Below are 18,192 nucleotides of genomic sequence, written 5' to 3'. Positions count from 1 at the left end.
GAAATGCTTTAAAAAAAATTAACATCTAAGACCAAATGTATGTTTTTTTTATCTAGGGTGCGTAGGAACCTTTGCCCAGTACTGTACATACACACAAGACAGGTAAGCAAATTAAAATTTCAGAAACAAATGGACTGCTTTCATTCTTTCATAAAAATTTTAATTGAAGACTTTGGAAAGAATACAAAGTACAGTCGCTCATAAGTAGAGAGGAGTCTTTTGTTCTTTTTAATTTGTCACCCAAAAAGGGTACAGAGGTAAAACCAAGAAAAATAAAATTGTATTGCTTGTTCACAGATGCTAAATTTGAATCAAATATAAAAGTGCAAAATATCTGTAAGAAAACACGGAGTCAACAGTTCCCACATAACAATGTTTGTTTCTGTGGTTGTGACATTCATTGGCTCTCTGCTACACCAAGTCAGCTCTCACTTCACATCAAAAACAGAAAAAAAGGCAGACAGCATTTTCCTTGAGGAATTATTCAGTGTGATTCAGTGCATTAATTAGGGGGGGGGGGGTCAGCATACACATTAAAAACTTCCAAAAGCAAATGCCAGAGCTCTTTTTCCACATCCATGAGGGATTTAGAGTAGAGTGGTTATACCCGTGATATGGCACTTTCCAATACCGCAGTATCATAATCATAATATGCGGTGAAACCCATTTTAACAGGTTACATATTTTTTCATGTCTTCATTTGGCAGGAGTCAGTCAGGCCTCCTCTCCACTCCCTGCACCCTCTACGGCTCCATTGCTAAATTGTCAACGCCCACTTTTGTCCTGCGTGGCTGTCGGAGGGGGAAAAAACAGCAGCGTAAATGCACATAGCACCAAGACAACACCAAAATACACTGATTACGCTGCAGCATTTAGTATTTAGGGGTCCATACTCTGTAGGTGATGTTTTTGCTGATGACTCTCCAGCTAAAATGCGTAGAGGGTCTGCCAAAATGTGGTCATTGTTATAATGAGCCAACATGTGCCATAAGATCACATTTTACCAAATGACCAGAGTGGCACTATAGTACAACTGCAAATTTTCTCATGACGTATTGCCAGACATACACAGTGGTCCTAGGTTCCATTCCTCACAAAGAAAATATGTGCCTCTCGGGGCAATGACATCCCCAATATCGAGTTTTCCCCATACTTTTTGAAAACAAATATTAAAAGCGAAACTCATGAAGTGTAATTCTGATTGACATAAATTGGTCCTCCTGACCAGCTAAATTGAAAGGAAATCTGCAGTTGAAGTACAGCATGTCGGAATAGAGGGAACATCAAATTCCAGCATTTGCAAGCATGCCCATTCAATGAAATATACCCCTTTCACCATTAGACAGAGAGAGAAGCACATTTGAACCAGCTTTTATGTAAACCAGGCATTATATGGACCAGGTTTCATGGCAATATCCAAAAACATGGCTACCACAGGCAAAAGAACAGTATGTTTTTCCAGTGCCGTAACATGCTTCCTTCATGAACCTGAGCATTAACATAAAGAATATGAATCACACAAAAACCGTTTTAAGTGAAAACAATTTAAGTGAAATGTTTTTGTTTTTTTTGCCTGAAGCTTCAAAAGACAGGAAATTAAATTGATCAACCTTTGCTTTAGAACTCAATCCGACCAAGAATGTATCATCCACGAACAGCAAAATGCCAATTTTGGCAAGAAACCATGTTTAAGATATGGGGAAGAAGGGCTTGCCAACAGATTTTCTTTAGTCAGCTAAAGAATAGATTATATATGCCAGACCTCCAAAAATTAACAAAGAAAAGCTGGATCATGGAACTGAAATAACAGCCCACTTCCTACAACAAGCCAGAATTTTTTCATAGTAAAAAAATGTATTTTTATGTTTACTGAATTCCTCTTGGAATTCAATAAACAAATGTTTTCTATACTAATGAAATCAAAATGGTCAGTCAAGGTGGACAGATCAGATCAAACAAAGAAGGATCTGGCATACTGCCTTTTATTAACTAAAACAAAACCTTCCTGAAACAAAAATATAACCAATTTGGCAACCCAAAATGTTATGGAATGAATGACTTCCGGTCTCCATCAATCCGATGATGCGTAGAGTTGTGAACACAGCCATTTTCCACATCGCGAACTCAATCTACCGTGTCAGTGTTTATGATTTACGCGATTTAGCGTAGGTAGATAGATTTATGGCTAGCTCGGTACGACAAATCAGCAGCTAGCTAGGACTAAGGAGGTTATAATTGATGTTTAATAAATGTCAAAACTATAGTTTCACCCTTTACTGAATCAACTGGATCCATTGTTCCATTAGTCATTTAGAATTCAGAAATACTCAAACTTGGAGATGCTAGCCTGATTTATAAGTTAACATTGTGTCTCCCCACGAAAGAGCACACATGTCTTGTTGATTGATTTGTTTGGAGTTATTTTTGTGCCAGTAAAGTCTGAATTTTTCTAACAGTTATGATGTAGCAATACGAAAAAAAAAGAAATCGGTATTTGGCCAGCCTATCGCCATTGCAGTAGACATGCGAAATGTCATTGAGATTGGTTTTTAAACAGGTGAGATATTGAGATACGTCAAATTTTGGTGTTTTGCATAGGAAAGCTGACCAAAGCTACCATGCTCACTTTTTAGTCCCTGCTTAAATTGAGAGGCAAAGGTTTCTGTGTCTGAAGATCACCCACTTGAAAAAACATACTTTTTTGTAATTAACTTTATTTTTCTTTGTAACAAGGGATATCCAATACATAAACAGGCATGCACCCCCCCCCCCCCCCCCATGATCCTCATACACATGCAATATAAAACAATGTGCTCATTCCTACATATAAATACTAGTATACTCATATACAGAAACTGTATATACCCACAGATACATATGTATGTCCTATATGTAATTCATATGCAATTAATCAGCATGAATTTGCACATTATCAGTCAGTAACAGTATTTCATGGCCCTTCGTCAAACATGGTCAAAGATGACTGAAGAACCAAGGAGATTCCATCATTAGTGCATGGGGTGCATGCTGCCTATTCTATAGAACCGGTCCTCTCACTGAGAAGCATCTTAAGAGCCAGTACATGCATAGGGCTCATCAGAAATGAGGCTGCCACAGGCAAATTCGTTTTGATTGTGTGCCACACAATTCTCATGACCCTTTATTCGGACACATTAGATTTGGAATAACTATGCTTGCCAAAAACACTTTTATTTGCGATATTAAAATATTAATATTAGCATATTAAAAGGTGGGTGAATATTGCCCCAGGGCTACAGTTTTCATGGCTGAATCAACTCTCCTTTTTAGCCGTACTAGGAGGGTGGGAAAGGAGGAAAGCTCATGTCTTTTATCAGATCGTTTTAAACACAGAGGCTCCCTCACTGCTCACCTTCTCTGAGTCACAGCAGCAGCAGCAGCAGCAGCGAACGAGAACCAGGAGAACCAGGAGCAGCACCACACCTTAAAGACAGCAAGGGAAGATAGTCAAGGGTTCAGCATTAGGGTTTAGGGCTAATGTTTTAAATATGCTGTATTATATATATCGCGGTAGCACTGTATGTTTTATTAGCTGCCATGCCGTCCCGTCCTGTCCCAAAAATGGTGTTCTGATGTCTACAGTCTGGCGTGATCCGTGTGAACGCAGCATTAGTCTTTAGGGATAGCGGTTAGCGTTTAGTGTTAGAATGTAGTGTTAGGGGTTAGTTATAAGGGTCAGTTACATTACATTAACCAGAGCGACGTTCAATTAAGTTAAAATTAAAAAACCCAGGGACAAGTGCAATGAGGACCCGAGAGGAAAGAGTCCTCGCGTGACCACATAGATACAACTTGAATCCTTGAAGAGTACATCCGAGTTGTTAGGGGTTGGGATTTAATCCGATGCAACAGCCCGGCTGCATACTGTACCCATATGACACCCATTGTATTAATAGTACGATGACACATATGATTTAATATGTGTCATCGTCATGCAGTTGAAATTGTACTTCCCTCTAGGGTCTTTCAGCGAACTTATCCCTGGTTATGGGTATGCACTTTGTTGTACGTCGCTCTGGATAAGAGCGTCTGCCAAATGCCAATAATGTAATGTAATCATTTTGGATGACAATGCAACTATTGCATCTATTTTGGACAATTACACAACTCCTGTATCTGCTATCATAAGTTACATGCAGTCATGATGCAAAATTTAGCATTTTGTTTTTGGAACAGATGGTGTTCTTCAGAATGCCCAAGTGCAGAGCACTGTTACTATGGTTGCTAACTGGGTCAGTTGTGTCATGTGATGCCGATTCTAAAATGTCTTACATTAGTGAGTTAGTTACGTGATTAAATCTAAACTGCCCAAATTAAGTGACTGTTAGTTTATTAGTTAGACAGACAGTAAGTGTATTAATATAATTAGTACTGTACAATATCTAAATTAGTAGTTGTTAGTAAGAACAGTGCTTTACAACATTAACTAGTGAAAGAAGCCGGAAGTAAGGAATGCGAGACTGGAAGAAATGTTGAAAACCCGGAAACTACAGAAACCACCCGAATAGTGAAGCACACAGACAGGGGAGTGACTCTGACTCGGAAACATTCAGACATAGATATCACAGGGGAATGACGTATGCAATGAATAGTAATGTATGACTAAACAGAAGACCAGATAAGATAAGAAAAATAATAAATTACAAGAATAACAATAATAAACACTGATAAACTAACAGACAAACTCAGGAACATAACAGAAACGCCATTTGTGCCAATTAAAACCAATGTTGTACAGCTATATGATGTTTTGGTACAGTACCGGCCTGTCAACTGCATATTTTAAAACCCGAATTTAAACCCATGCAACAATGTTTTAACACATAAATCTTACCTATTGTACAAAAAACCTTTTGTGCAATGTTCATGGAAATAGATTTTTTCTTGAGTATCAAAAAAGGATATTGAGCTTCTAAAAAGGATTATTGTATAGGCCCATTTTCAATTGGCACACACAATGTTGAGTGCAGTGAAGGACATTTTACATATTTACACCTTTATGACCTGCTGGCATTACAATGGCTGGTGTATGTATGTATGTATATGTATGTATATGTATGTATATGTGTGTGTATATATATATATATATATATATATATATATATATATATATATATATATATATATATATATATATACACACACACACACACACACACACACACACACAACAGCTTGTCAAAGAAAACGAGAATACAATTTTTAGCTGGAGTAAGGTCTGACTTCAAACAAGAATATTTTGATTGACGGCATTCATGAGTTGTGGCTATTGTTGTTTGACATGAGATCATTTTAAGCATTACTTCTTGAATGGAATGATTTACACTTATTAAAGCCCAGGTCAGTTGTAGCTTTAAACATTTTTCTGAGACTGTCAGTATACTGAGCAACATGAGCATTTCTGTTTTCCGTTTTACTTGTTTTCTAAAGATACACTCAGTGATCACTTTATTAGGGAGACCTGTACACCAGCCTGTTAATGTAAATATTTAATCAGCCAATCATCTTGCAGCAACTAAAAGCATGATCTGTTCCTTACCAATGAAGATGAAAAAGATTGCAAAGGCAGCGATGTCCCAGTCGGACTGGAAGAGGTCTTTGGACTGCAGCCTTGTCAGGACATCCTTCAGCTGATCATTTAGCTCTTCCTCTGTGATTTGCTGCGCCATGACCGATATCCGATAGAGTCCAAGTGCAGGCACAGCTGGGGGACAGGCACAATGAAAAATAACCTTGATTTTATTACCTCATTGTGAGCGGCCTGTAGCGTAATGGTTAAGGCAGGGGTCGGCAACCCTGGTCCTGGAGAGCCGCAGGGTGTGCTGGCTTTTGTCGTTACTCAGCACTTAATTGATCGATTAAAGCAGTGGATTACACAGTTAACTCGCCTCACCTGGTTTCTTGGGTATGAATCAGTTGCTGGCATTAAGGTGAAAACAAAAACCAGCACACTCTGCGGCTCTCCAGGACCAGGGTTGCCGACCCCTGGGTTAAGGTAAATGACTGGGACAGGCAAGGTTGGGGGGTTCGAATCCCAGTGTAGCCACTATAAGATCCGCACAGCCGTTGGACCCTTGAGCAAGGCCCTTAACCCTGCATTGCTCCAGGGGAGGATTGTCTCCTGCTTAGTCTAATCAACTGTATGTCGCTCTGGATAAGAGCGTCTGCCAAATACCAATAATGTAATGTAATGAGTGCCGGTGGTGGGTAGGGTCATGCTTTTCTAAAAATCAATGAAGTGCATTACTTGAAAAAGATAGCGTGAAAACTGCTGTGTTAAAATGAAAATTTGAATTATTCCACATCGGGCAGCATAATTATGAGCCTAACCATGCAGGTGACAGTAGAGCAGGTATACCCCGCCCTGAACACTGATACTGCATCAGTTTCCTTTATTTAACATAACGACGTTAAGGCGAGCAAATTCTAAATGGGCTGTCCCGCAAATCGTGTCCTTCCAAAACGAGTATGTTATCGGAGGCTAATGGAGGCCTTCTGAAATAAATACCGTAAACATGTCATTTCAATTTAAGTCACTGCTACCGAATTATGTTTTTTTGGAGGATTTTGTTTTAATGTTGATTTCTTATCCAATAAAAACTAGGTTGAGTATGTAGGCTACCGTAAACATTAACGTTACTAAATCAAAACATATGAACGTTAAAGTCGTTTGGGATTTCTCCAAGCAGTCTTAATACAACGCGCAACAGCTTGATAAATTGTTTAGGCTTGATTCGTGACGTGAACACAGCCAGATGAACATCTATAGCTACAGAACTACAGAACATTCTATAGTTCTACATATTTCTTTCCCACATACTCCACACTACACCTAAAACTTGTTTAATTTCGACGTGGAGTGATTAAATCGACGTGTTGTACTAAAGCGGAAACAAAATAAAGTCTATAAACCTACGTGGAAAGTAAACAGGTTAACTTTTCTTTCGATTATTGTCATAAACGAACGATAATACACAGTAACTATTCTTGTAGTAAAATTAGCTTTTTCTGTAAATCAGGCTACATAGAATAACTCCGATTCACTTACCTGTGATCTTTTCTATTTTTATTCTTTTCTTTTCCGGGTAGCTCTAAGCAACCGTCGCGGCTGGCACAAATATAAAAAATGGCTTACGTAGGCCTATGCAAATAAGGGACACAGGTGAGGTGTGTAGCGCGCATGCTACACTGGCTACCCGGCCTACTTCCGACCTGGGAGTGGCAGTTCACGAAAGCGGTGAAATCAGGCGGAATTCTGCTATAGTTAACAGATTCCCATACAAAGTAATTAACCTGATGAAAGCGGAGCCAAATACCATTCTTTCTGATATGTGTTATTTAATATAACATTTTTGGACCTCCACTTGCAGATGGATTTAACTCGTTTTTCATTAGCTCAAGCACTTTGTAGATTCGCCTACGTTGCGACAAATAGGCCTTGGTATTTAAATTGTATTCTAAATTAAATGTTGCAGTTTGTTTCAATGGATTAAGTTCAAATTAAATCGTCCCATAAAATGTGGCTTTAGGGTTAGGGTTAGGAAAGAAAACATTGTGACATTGCTTTATAACTCCAGACGCCTGCGATGGACTGGCGACCTGTCCAGGGTGCATTCCTGCCTTTCGCCCAATGTATGCTGGGATAGGCTCCAGTTTCCATTTGGGCAATCAAGTTCATTGGCCTTGCTGGCCAGTGGGGAAAATATTGGTGTCGAATCCTCTGCCCCTCCGCAGCTCTTGCACATCCCCCCCTTTCTTGGAGAAAAAGCATTTTAGGTGTTTTTCAATAAATTTACATTTGTTGAAATCCAATAAGAGGGATATGGTGGGTCATTAAAAGCACGTTTGTTCTCCAGGCACAGACCTGGACATGTGTTAAAGCTGATGACAGTATTGAAAACACAGTTAGAAATACATGTGCTGAAGCACTCAAAAGGTTGATATATTACCCTTTCGCTGCCTATCGGACAATTCCTACCAAGTTTTTAATGACTAAATGGCTGAATTTTGATTGATTGCAGCCATATCTTTTCAGATATGACTATTATTGTACATCCATTTGGGGGCTGACAGAAAAAGCATGCAAAGTTTAAATCTGACTGGTAATTGAGGAGTTTTATTTAACGTTACATAGCATTTTATTTATATTAATCTTACAGCGTGATCTATTGGTGAAAGTATGTGAAACTACTACATTGGCATGCTGTCTCAGATGCAAGTATTGCGTGAGTTTTTCAAGTTGCAAATTTAGATTTTAGGCCAACCGGTTCAGGAGTTATGGGCTAAAACGTAAATGCCACCAATCATTTACGTTTTAGCCCATAACAGTTACAGTGCCACCATGTGGCTGATAGGAATCGTTAGTAACTGAACCTACCTTCCAAGTTTCATAGCTCTATATCTCAGTTTTTGATGCCCATTCAGGTGTAGCAAAGAAAAAAGGAAAGAAAAATTAGATTAAAAAATAGGGTTCCTGCACTTTGTGCTTGAACCCCTAATAATAATTATAATGTCTTACCAACCACATTATCATATACTAAATCTAAACCAGCCATGAACAGTATCGTAAACTGAAATAAAAATAGCCTATTGGGGCAATTACACAATAATGTCAACCTGAGTATGAAAAATTAAATGTACTTCCCGATTAAACTTCTTTCACATTCACACTTGGTGTATATTTTGTAGTCCAGACTTAATTTTGCCTTTGTTTAAAGGCATTAATCACAAAAATAGGTATTTTCATTGAACTACATTTAACCACCCGAGAGGAAAATTTCCACCTATTCAGTACTAGTCCTATAAAAGTGTCAATATCTTTTATTTACTGCACACAAATGGTTGAAGACTGAAATTAAACACATACAAAATAAATTACAAGGAGCCTTATGTTTTTATAGTTTATCAATCAATATATCAATTTCTAAGCCAAGGACCAACCCAGAACTATGTTATATCTGTGAAAACACTTGATGTCAACTTGGGTACAAAATATGGTAAAGATATCAACAGGCTTTCAAATTCCACATGAGTTTTCCCAAAACTGCACCCAGATGTCTTCAAGTGTCCCCAAAATCTATCCAAATACAAAACAACTGCTAATTTCCTTACAATTCTTGGTGCAAATACAACCTGTGATTGCCTATGCAGAACAATTCTGGTACAATAAAATACGGCCGGTGCGCTGAAAAAAAAGGCGACGTAAAGCACTATGCTAATTAGTAGTTGTGATCGTTGCTCATTATGTCGGCAGATAATCGGCGGTGTAACCAAGCGATATAACACAGGGATGGGCAAGGAGGGCGGTATCTGTCTGGATTTTAGAGCAACTTTGAACTGCTGTTAATAATTTAATTTGCGCAATCGTCTACATAATGTGTTCCACAGAAGCTGATAAATGTTCTTGTCTTGTAGAATTGTGTTGTAGTCAAATTTAGGAGTGAATAAGTCATGGGGCATATGGCTAATTTGCAGAGTAACTGGTGGCAGCAAAAACCTGCCTACTACACAGTTGCCCATCCCTGGTTTAAGAAATAGGCTACTGGTATTCATATTTATGCCTAAATTCATATATAATGGGCTACAACATCGAAAGACCAAAGATGTGACCAACCTATATTCAAATATATGACAATTATATTCAGCTTTGCTTGGCGACGTCACTTTCTATTACATACGTAATTGCGCTAGAATTTTGTTTTAAATTCGAGCTCGGGTTGTGACGTCACAGTAGATGCGTTTCAAAATTCAATAAATAAATACGAAACACAAGAAATGCTTGAACAGTTCTGGTGAGTATTTAATACACGACGCTTCAATAACGATCCGCATCAATTCAATATGGACATTGAACGCCAGTTCGGCGGAATTCATTCCAGAATCGGAGTGGTAAGTTATTCATTTCAAAATAAAGTAATATTCACCAAGATTTTTTAAACCACTGATTTAAAAATCTAGATCTAAATAGTTTTTATAAGGGTTTTCGGGTTCTAGCTTCTGGATTGTCATATTTGCTTGAGTTGAGTTGCTACTGCAAAGAGGTGGGTAGTGTTATTTTCATGGAAGTGTATTCCAGTAAGAGTAGGTATCCCTCCGAAGAATTAGCATCCTGTGAAAAGTAGGCCTATCTGGTGAAACAACTACTCGGAGCAGGCAAAATTACTAAAAGGTTTAATTTTATTTGAAAACATTAATATGAAACTATTCGTCCCGAATGTTTGGTTTAAATTACACTCACTGACGTCGCCATCTCTGACATCCTGAGCTACATAACTTCCCCAGAATTTATTTTTAAAATCAAGCTCAGGGTTTGACGTCAGAGTCCATGCCTTAAGAGTCCATTTCAGAATTTCAACACGTGGTTCTCTGAAGTGGGCTACATTAGCAGAAGATAAATAAGTTAAAAATAAGTTTAATAAATACCTAATAAAGTGGTCAGTGAGTGTAAATGTTAATTAATTTGTATTGGTCAACACAAATTCCTGTGAGGCACATGTAAGACTATAAGCTCAACACGAACGCTACTGGTGATTAATAGTATGATAATTCATGCAAAAAACTTGATAATGTATCCTAATGATATCATTGTACTTTAGTAAAAAACTAAGTGCAAATCCCTCCCAAATATCCAGAAGTGGGCCTATATTATCCGAAGGCTAAAGCAAGCCTCTGTGCTGTAATGCAGTCTTGCTTTCTCTTGACTATTGCAGGATTATGGAGCATTGGATTCCCTCGTGGAATACATTGCAACTTTTGTGCTTTGCTGGGGAAAGAAGAAGTATGGACAGCAGGTGTGTTATTTTAGACATCAGAAAGTTACTGATTTTGTTCAGCGTTGCTGTGTTTACAATAGCTGATCGTGCTTTGCAGAAAGAGGTCGTGACTGATTTCATGAACCTACGGGAGAGTGGTCTGATCCCCTGGTACGTTACTGTGGAAGACATGAAGGCGTGGATCATTTCCGAAGACCAAGCTATCGTCAAGGAAAGGTTTGTACCACTCAGGCTTTGGAATGCCTTTTGCTCAGTGGGGTTTGAAAATAATGTTGCCCATTGTGAAACAGTAATTCTGCATTTAGCCCTGAGCTTAGTGTAGAAATCATGATGGAGAACCCAGGCAATTGACACCTGCATCATCAAATGTGGGATCATCAAATGTGGGAATAGCATGAGCTTTAGGCTGCTTCTTCTGTACGTTATGTGTTACAAATGTGTTACTGTCACCGCAAAACCCAATTATCTTGTGGGATTAAGACTTGTTTATAGCAGTTTCAGCGAACTTTGGACTGAGTTCAGTTAATTCCGACAGTGTTTGTGCTGGGGCCGTGCAGGGATGAGAATTAAAACAGAGGACTTTGTTTGTGTTCAGATTCCAGATGGAAGATTCAGGCAGGGAGGATGGCCTGGTTTACCTGGTAAAGAACCTGGGCTGAGCACATACCATGTTCAGATGTAAAAAATAGGCTGAACAAGTGGCAGCACTTTGTGACGCCCCTGGCAATTCCTGCACATACTTTCTACAATATCGAAAACAGTTACGATGAGCATTGCAGTTTTACCATGATTGGGCATTCCAAATTTGTAAGAAGAGGCTAATAGCATTAAAACAAATGTTAAATGGTCTTTAAATAGCACCTTGCCAGGTAGGTCCTGTGGACCCCTCACAGACCATGGTGGAGTCACCAGTAACCAGAGTATGGACAGAAAGAGGTTAACACTAACTCACCGGGGCAGTATCAGTAAATGCATGTTTCTCTCACTGACTGATTTTGGGCTTATGATGCCTCGTGAACACAGACGTGGGAGGTGAACATCCGGCTGAAGCTGCAGGAGATCGAGAGGGCCTGCAGACAGGTCTGCGGGAACCAGGGACTGGGGCCCCTCAGCCCACGTCTAGCCTGTGACCAGAACCCTCACCAGGCCGCTCTTACGGACCTGTAAGCCCTGCGCACACGCATAACATACATGTGCATGTGGAACTATTCTTCCCCTGTGTGTACCCTGGAAATGACATGTTCTTGAAGGCCCACTCAGTAATTTTGGTTGGTAATGTTGGTGCGGTGGATTAACTCATAGATGGTAACTAAGTACCTTAGTGGATCGTGGTAGTTTTTATCTTTGTCTTATAGCTGTATGTTTGTTGTAAGCAAGCAAAATTACTTAGCAGGTCTTTAATTTGCCTGTTCACAACTTGGCCTGTTCTTATTCTGTGACTGTGGTTCAGCATGCTTTCTCTCTCTCACCCTGCAGGCAGTCACCGAACGGCGGTGTTTTACCGCCCAGCTCACTCTCCTCCCGTTACGAATTTGTGTTTTTCAAATTTCCTGACATTTTTGACGCCCGCGCCGTTGTCCAGCGGGCCTTGAAGGACATCCTGCACAAGCTGGCATACCAGCCCGCCTCACGTCCACAGCCGCTGCCAGACGTGGTGGTGGACGTGGTGTCCAGCCTGCTCCAGGTGATAACGGACGAGGGTGGAGCCCGTGACGGGGCCAGAGACGAGACGGACATGAGGCTGCTGAGCAGCATGGCTGTCGGCACGGTGGTGTCTGTGCTGCACGCGGTCCGTGCTGATTTCAGCCAGACGGTGGAGTTCTCGCGGGCAACCAGGGACGGAATGGTGGCCTTCATTTTCACCGAGCTGCAGAGCAACGTAGGCTCCTCTCAGGCCCTGAAGGGGGCGCTGTGCAGCAAGGAAAGCAACACCACCGCTGCCATTGCTACAGAGGTCACTGCCGCTGTCAGACAGCTCTGCCAGGACACACAAGCCTTCTCCAGCCCTAGTGTGACACCGGCACCGATTAGAGATGAGGCCATCATGGGAGAAGTGAAACTGGTAGAAGAGGAGGATAACATGGTGGATCCCCTGCTGGGAAGTTTGGGTACTGCAGATCCACATGTGGCTGTGATGGAGATGCAGGATGGAGTAAGTACTGTACACCGTGCTTTCATCTTCATTTCATTTGTTTCATAATGATTGAGTATGTTTCAGTATCCCCCATGGAAGTGTAGTGTAATAAAGTGCACAGCAACAACCAAGTGGAGACAAATGCATTATGGCATCCATTATGCTATATATACCACTGGCCTGAATATTCAACTGTAATGTTTACAGTTGAATATTCAGGCCAGTGGTATATATAGCATAATGGGTGAACCTTGGCTTGTAGCAAACAATGCAGCTTCTTTCCCCTTGAGTAAGCCCCTTAATCTGAACTGCTTCGTTAAATATCTGCAAAAATGGCATGATTGTAAAGTGTGTTGAAGTCGCTCTGTAAACCCGGCTAAATGACTAAAGTGATAATGTAACAACCTACAGGAGATCCAGGACACCTCCGCCATCACCACGGCAGACACTGAAGCTTCCAGCCAGCTCTCCCCTGTGGAGTGTGCCCTCCCTGGCATGGCAGTGATGGAGCCAGGAGAAGAGGACTTTTCTGGGTCCACGGAGAGCCTAGAAGTAGCATCAACGGTCCAGCAGGATGACACCGAAGAGCTCCTGCTGGGCGATTTGGCTACTGCAGATCCACAGGTGGCTGTGATGGAGCTGAAAGCCATTCAGGATGGAGTAAGTACTGTACGCTGTGCTTTAATCTTCATTTAATTTGTTTTATAATGATTGAGTATGTTTCAGTATACTCCATGGAAGTGTAGTGTAGTGTCATCCAGATAAAGTACACAGCAACAACCAAGTGGAGACAAATGCATTATGGCATCTACTTGCTTTTTAAGGGAGAACATTACAGTTGAATATTCAGGCCAGCGGTATATGTATAGCATAATGGTTGAACCTTGACTTGAAGCAGAAACAATGCAGCTTTGTTTCCTTAATCTGAACTGCTTCATTAAATATCTGCAAAAATGGCATGATTGTAAAGTGTGTTGAAGTCGCTCTGTAGAACCGGCTAAATGACTAAAGTGATAATGTAACCACCCTACAGGAGACCCAGGACACCTCCACCATCACCACGGCAGACACTGAAGCCTCCAGCCGGCTCTCCCCTGTGGAGCCTGCTGACCCTGGCATGGCAGTGATGGAGCCAGGAGAAGAGGACTTTTCTGGGTCCATGGAGAGCCTAGAAGTAGCATCAACGGTCCAGCAGGGTGACACTGAAGATGAGATGCAGGATGCAGTAAGTAACATACACAGCACTTTCACTCCGGTCGAGACTAAAACCTTAAATGTGCTTCATAATGATTTTTAAAGATGAACTTAAAACCAATATAGTGCAGTAAACTGCAAAATAATCAATAATCAAATGTAGTGTTTGTATTTAGTTGATCAATTTCAGGACTTAAAATGAGGCAGAGATGGTACTTCATTTTTTTTAAATTTGATAAAATAGTCAGGTACTCCGTGTATACAGTAGCAGATTTCCCGGTGCATTGCGCTGATTACGATGCAGTGTCACATCAAACCCACCAAGCGCACTTGTATTTATGAATTTTGTTGAGACAGAACCCTGATTTTGGTGGTGTGTGAATGTCCTATACCGTGCCATGTTGTTACAGCGTGCTGTGGATGAGCAAAAGGGGCCACTGGGAGATGTGGACATTGACCAGCCTGGGGTCCTCCCTCAGAGTGAGTCTCCCCGATAATGAGCTCTGGATGGGAAATGCTGAAATCTTTCCTTTTACATTCACTGTGTACATATATATATATATATATAAATTCAATTCAGCTCAATGAAATCCAGTCAGAATCCAGAAAACACTCTGTAAGCTCTGTATGATTATTTCACTGTGCTAATTAGGTATTTTCAAAATCCCCCAAAAGCATTTGATTACACTGAACTTGTTGATATTCATACAGGGACACTCCTGTCTTTCTCAGAGCGGGGGAAGAAGAGGGTACTGCGGAGATTCTTCGGGAGGTTTTGGAAAGCCCTGAAGAGCTCCCTCTGCTGCTGCTCTGTCCCTGAGGGGGAAGAATGAGAATCTTCTCTCAATCACCTTGTCTTATCTCCTTATTCTTCACCAAACTCTTTAGCCATATCTGCCCAACTTCCTGTCTCTGATCCAGTCGAGCTCAGTCACCTCCGCCTCCACCAATTTAACTTTTACAATTTTTTCCTGGGTTGGTTTTACCATGGCCTGCTGAAGTTGCCGCCATTTTGACTGTTGTCGTAGGTGAAATCTGAACGTCATCATGCCATGATTTTCATCAAACTGATTCCTCTTAAATGTAACCAACAGAGCCATCAGATAGGCCTACAATGCAAGTCCCCTTTCCCGATGCAAATTTATGGGCTCATGCCAAAATACAGAACTAACCCAAAAAACTGGTTTCAGAAGTATTGGCACCCCTAGTTAAATACGTTGTGCAACCACCCATGTTTTTTTTTGTTTGTTTTGCAGTGATTACCATTGTGATGGTCAATTACCATCTGTCTTGTCTGAATTGACAGAATTCTTTTTTCATCTTCTAAGGCTAGGAAGGATCATAATTTTGCTTAGCAAATTGCTGTTCAATGAGTTATGACTGACTACTTGTTCCAAATGGGAAGAAAAAAAGATGTGTTACCAGCTCACAATAGGGAGTCACCAGCCTAGGAGAGTGGTTTGCTAGTTTAGACAGGTGGGTTGCTCCTCGAAGCTAGAGTTGCTAGTCTAACAGATTGGGTTGCTTAGTGAGAGAGTTGCCAGTCTATGAGAGTCAGTAGCCAGGCGTGTGCACTGTCTCTCATTCCACACTGCCGGGCTCATTAGTCACTGTATCATTGACTTACGTGATGAGTTAGTAGCAGCCCTCGGCCTCTCATATGTCTGTGTGAATTTGTGAATATGATGTGAATTTTAACGTGTTTAATGTAATATGTGAATATGTGGGTTAAAACAATTGTATATCAATATGTAATAAAATAATACATGTACATGTACATGTACATGATTCATGCAACTTTTCCATTTGTCATTCCTGTCAACAGATGGTTTATTTCACTGAGACAGTGTCAAATGTACAAAATATATAAAATATATACACAATTCATTTTGTATATTAGCTAGGTTGTTGATCCCCAGAACTTGTGTGTAAATGTGCTTTAGAGGCATCAAGTGGAGGAGAAGAACAGTTCTTCTGTTGATATCATTGCAGTCTAGAGGGCAACATAAATGACCATTTAAGGTGTAAGATCACAATATGATATATGTTAAGGACATCACATACTTATGTGATGCCCTTAACATATATCATTACAGGCAATTGAATGAAAGCAATGGAGTATCTACAATTGACTGTGCAGAAGTAATCAGCCTTAGGGGAGGCTAGAAGCACCATCGGGGCTATCACACTGCACTGAAGGCTGAGTGTGAACAAGTCATTAATGTGTTAAAGGATTCAAAGGACTCAACTTTAGCTCAACAGGCCTTCATTACGAAGAAAGGCGATATCGAGTGTTATCCAAGCATTACGTAAAAATGACACGAGGCAAATATGTAGGCCTCCCACTCCAAAACAGAACAGTACCACTAAATACAAGGCGCTGCTACGAGAGGCCAGAGTAACCTTTTTTAAAGATGGAATGATGCTAACGCATCCCTGATCCTGGTAGTAGTGTGACTCTGTTTGATTTTATTGTTTCTCTGCACTTATTATATATTTTTATCATTTCACGGTGGCAGAGTTTATTCATTTTGAATTAGACCTTGAAATTAGAAATTCAGACAAAGAATTGTCCATGGACTTAACATGGGGGAGTCACAAATACCCCCCCCCCCCCCCCCCCCACTGTGCCCTTCCCCCCCTCTAGGCCCATCCCTTCCTTTTCCACTTTCTCCTCCCTTACAGACTCTGATGTTTCTCAACTCCTGCTCTGCCACCGCCCTACAACCTGTGCCCTTGACCCTATCCCCTCTTCTCTTCTCCAGACTATCACACCAGACATTCTCCCATTTGTCACCTCCCTTGTCAACTCCTCCCTGTCTTCCGGCTGTTTTCCAGCATCCTTCAAGAGGGCCCACATCACTCCGCTGCTAAAAAAGCCTGCTCTGGATCCCTCCATCATCCAGAACTACTGCCCGGTATCTCTTCTTCCTTTCCTTTCTAAAACTATAGAACGAGCCGCTTCTAGTCAACTTTCTTCTTTCTTTTCTAACAACAACCTGCTAGACCCCCATCAGTCTGGCTTCAGATCGGGCCACTCGACAGAGACTGCGCTCCTCTCCGTCAGTGAGTCACTCCATGCCGCACGAGCAGCCTCCCTCTCCTCTGTCCTCATTCTTCTTGATCTCTCTGCTGCCTTCGACACTGTGGATCACTCCATCCTCCTGTCTGCCCTGTCAGCAACGGGCATCTGTGGCACTGCCCTGGACTGGATTGAGTCCTACCTCTCTGGTCGCTCCTTCCAGGTTGCCTGGGCTGGTTTGGTATCGACACCTCGGCCCCTCGCCACAGGAGTTCCCCAGGGCTCAGTCCTAGGCCCGCTTCTTTTTTCTCTTTACACTCGCTCCCTTGGCCCTGTGATCACTGCACATGGGCTATCGTACCACTGCTACGCGGACAATACCCAACTCTTCGTCTCGTTCCCGCCGATTGATACGCAGGTTTCAGCCCGTATCTCTGCTTGCCTGAGGGACATCCAGAGCTGGATGGACAACCACCATCTAAAGCTCAACCCAGGCAAGACTGAAATAATATTCATCCCTGCTAATACCTCTCCCCATCTGGATCTCTCCATTTCCCTCGGAGATACCACACTCACGCCGTCACCCAGTGCAAGGAACCTCGGCGTGGTGATGGACAGCAGACTGTCCCTTTCCGAGAACATTGCGGTGGTGACCCGGTCTTCCAGGTTCTTCCTATACAACATACGGAGAATCCACCCCTTTCTTACCCCCTACTCGACCCAGCTCCTGGTCCAAGCGATGTTTCTGTCCCACCTGGACTACTGCAATTCCCTCTTGGCCGGCCTCCCAGCAACCGCCATCAGACCCCTCCAACTCATCCAGAATGCAGCAGCTCGTCTGGTCTTCAACCTTCCCAAATACTCACACGTCACCCCCCTGCTTACTTACCTCCACTGGCTGCCTGTCATGGCTCGCATCAAATTCAAAACATTGGTGCTAGCCTTCCAAGCAGTTAAAGGGTCTTCCCCAGCTTATCTACAAAAAATCATCAGACCCTACACCCCTGCCAGACCTCTTCGTTCAGCCTCCA

General features: G+C 41.6%; 2 protein-coding genes across 2 annotated transcripts; one reads left to right on the top strand and one right to left on the bottom strand.

Annotated features, from left to right (window-relative positions):
* Window positions 1–294: 294 nt before the first annotated feature.
* smim22 (small integral membrane protein 22) lies at window positions 295–7,226 on the bottom strand. Its single transcript, XM_061224779.1, has 4 exons — window positions 7,088–7,226; window positions 5,579–5,743; window positions 3,392–3,462; window positions 295–791 (listed from the first exon to the last, which is right to left on the bottom strand). The coding sequence occupies exons 2-4, from the start codon at window positions 5,706–5,708 to the stop codon at window positions 744–746; spliced, it is 249 nt and encodes an 82-aa protein (XP_061080763.1). The 5' UTR covers window positions 5,709–5,743; window positions 7,088–7,226; the 3' UTR covers window positions 295–743.
* Window positions 5,995–15,087, top strand: LOC133115061 (uncharacterized). The gene is made up of 10 exons (XM_061224778.1): window positions 5,995–6,034; window positions 10,749–10,829; window positions 10,909–11,027; window positions 11,407–11,452; window positions 11,835–11,974; window positions 12,288–12,963; window positions 13,357–13,605; window positions 13,979–14,170; window positions 14,550–14,619; window positions 14,872–15,087. Exons 3-10 carry the CDS (start codon window positions 10,930–10,932, stop codon window positions 14,970–14,972), a joined length of 1,572 nt encoding a protein of 523 aa, XP_061080762.1. The 5' UTR covers window positions 5,995–6,034; window positions 10,749–10,829; window positions 10,909–10,929; the 3' UTR covers window positions 14,973–15,087.
* The last annotated feature ends 3,105 nt before the right edge of the window (window positions 15,088–18,192 follow it).

The sequence above is a fragment of the Conger conger genome, chromosome 16 (assembly GCF_963514075.1).
Source record: "Conger conger chromosome 16, fConCon1.1, whole genome shotgun sequence".
Lineage (NCBI taxonomy): Eukaryota > Metazoa > Chordata > Actinopteri > Anguilliformes > Congridae > Conger > Conger conger.
The sequence above is the reverse complement of the archived record's forward strand: the minus strand, read 5'-3'. Positions and strand labels throughout refer to the sequence as shown.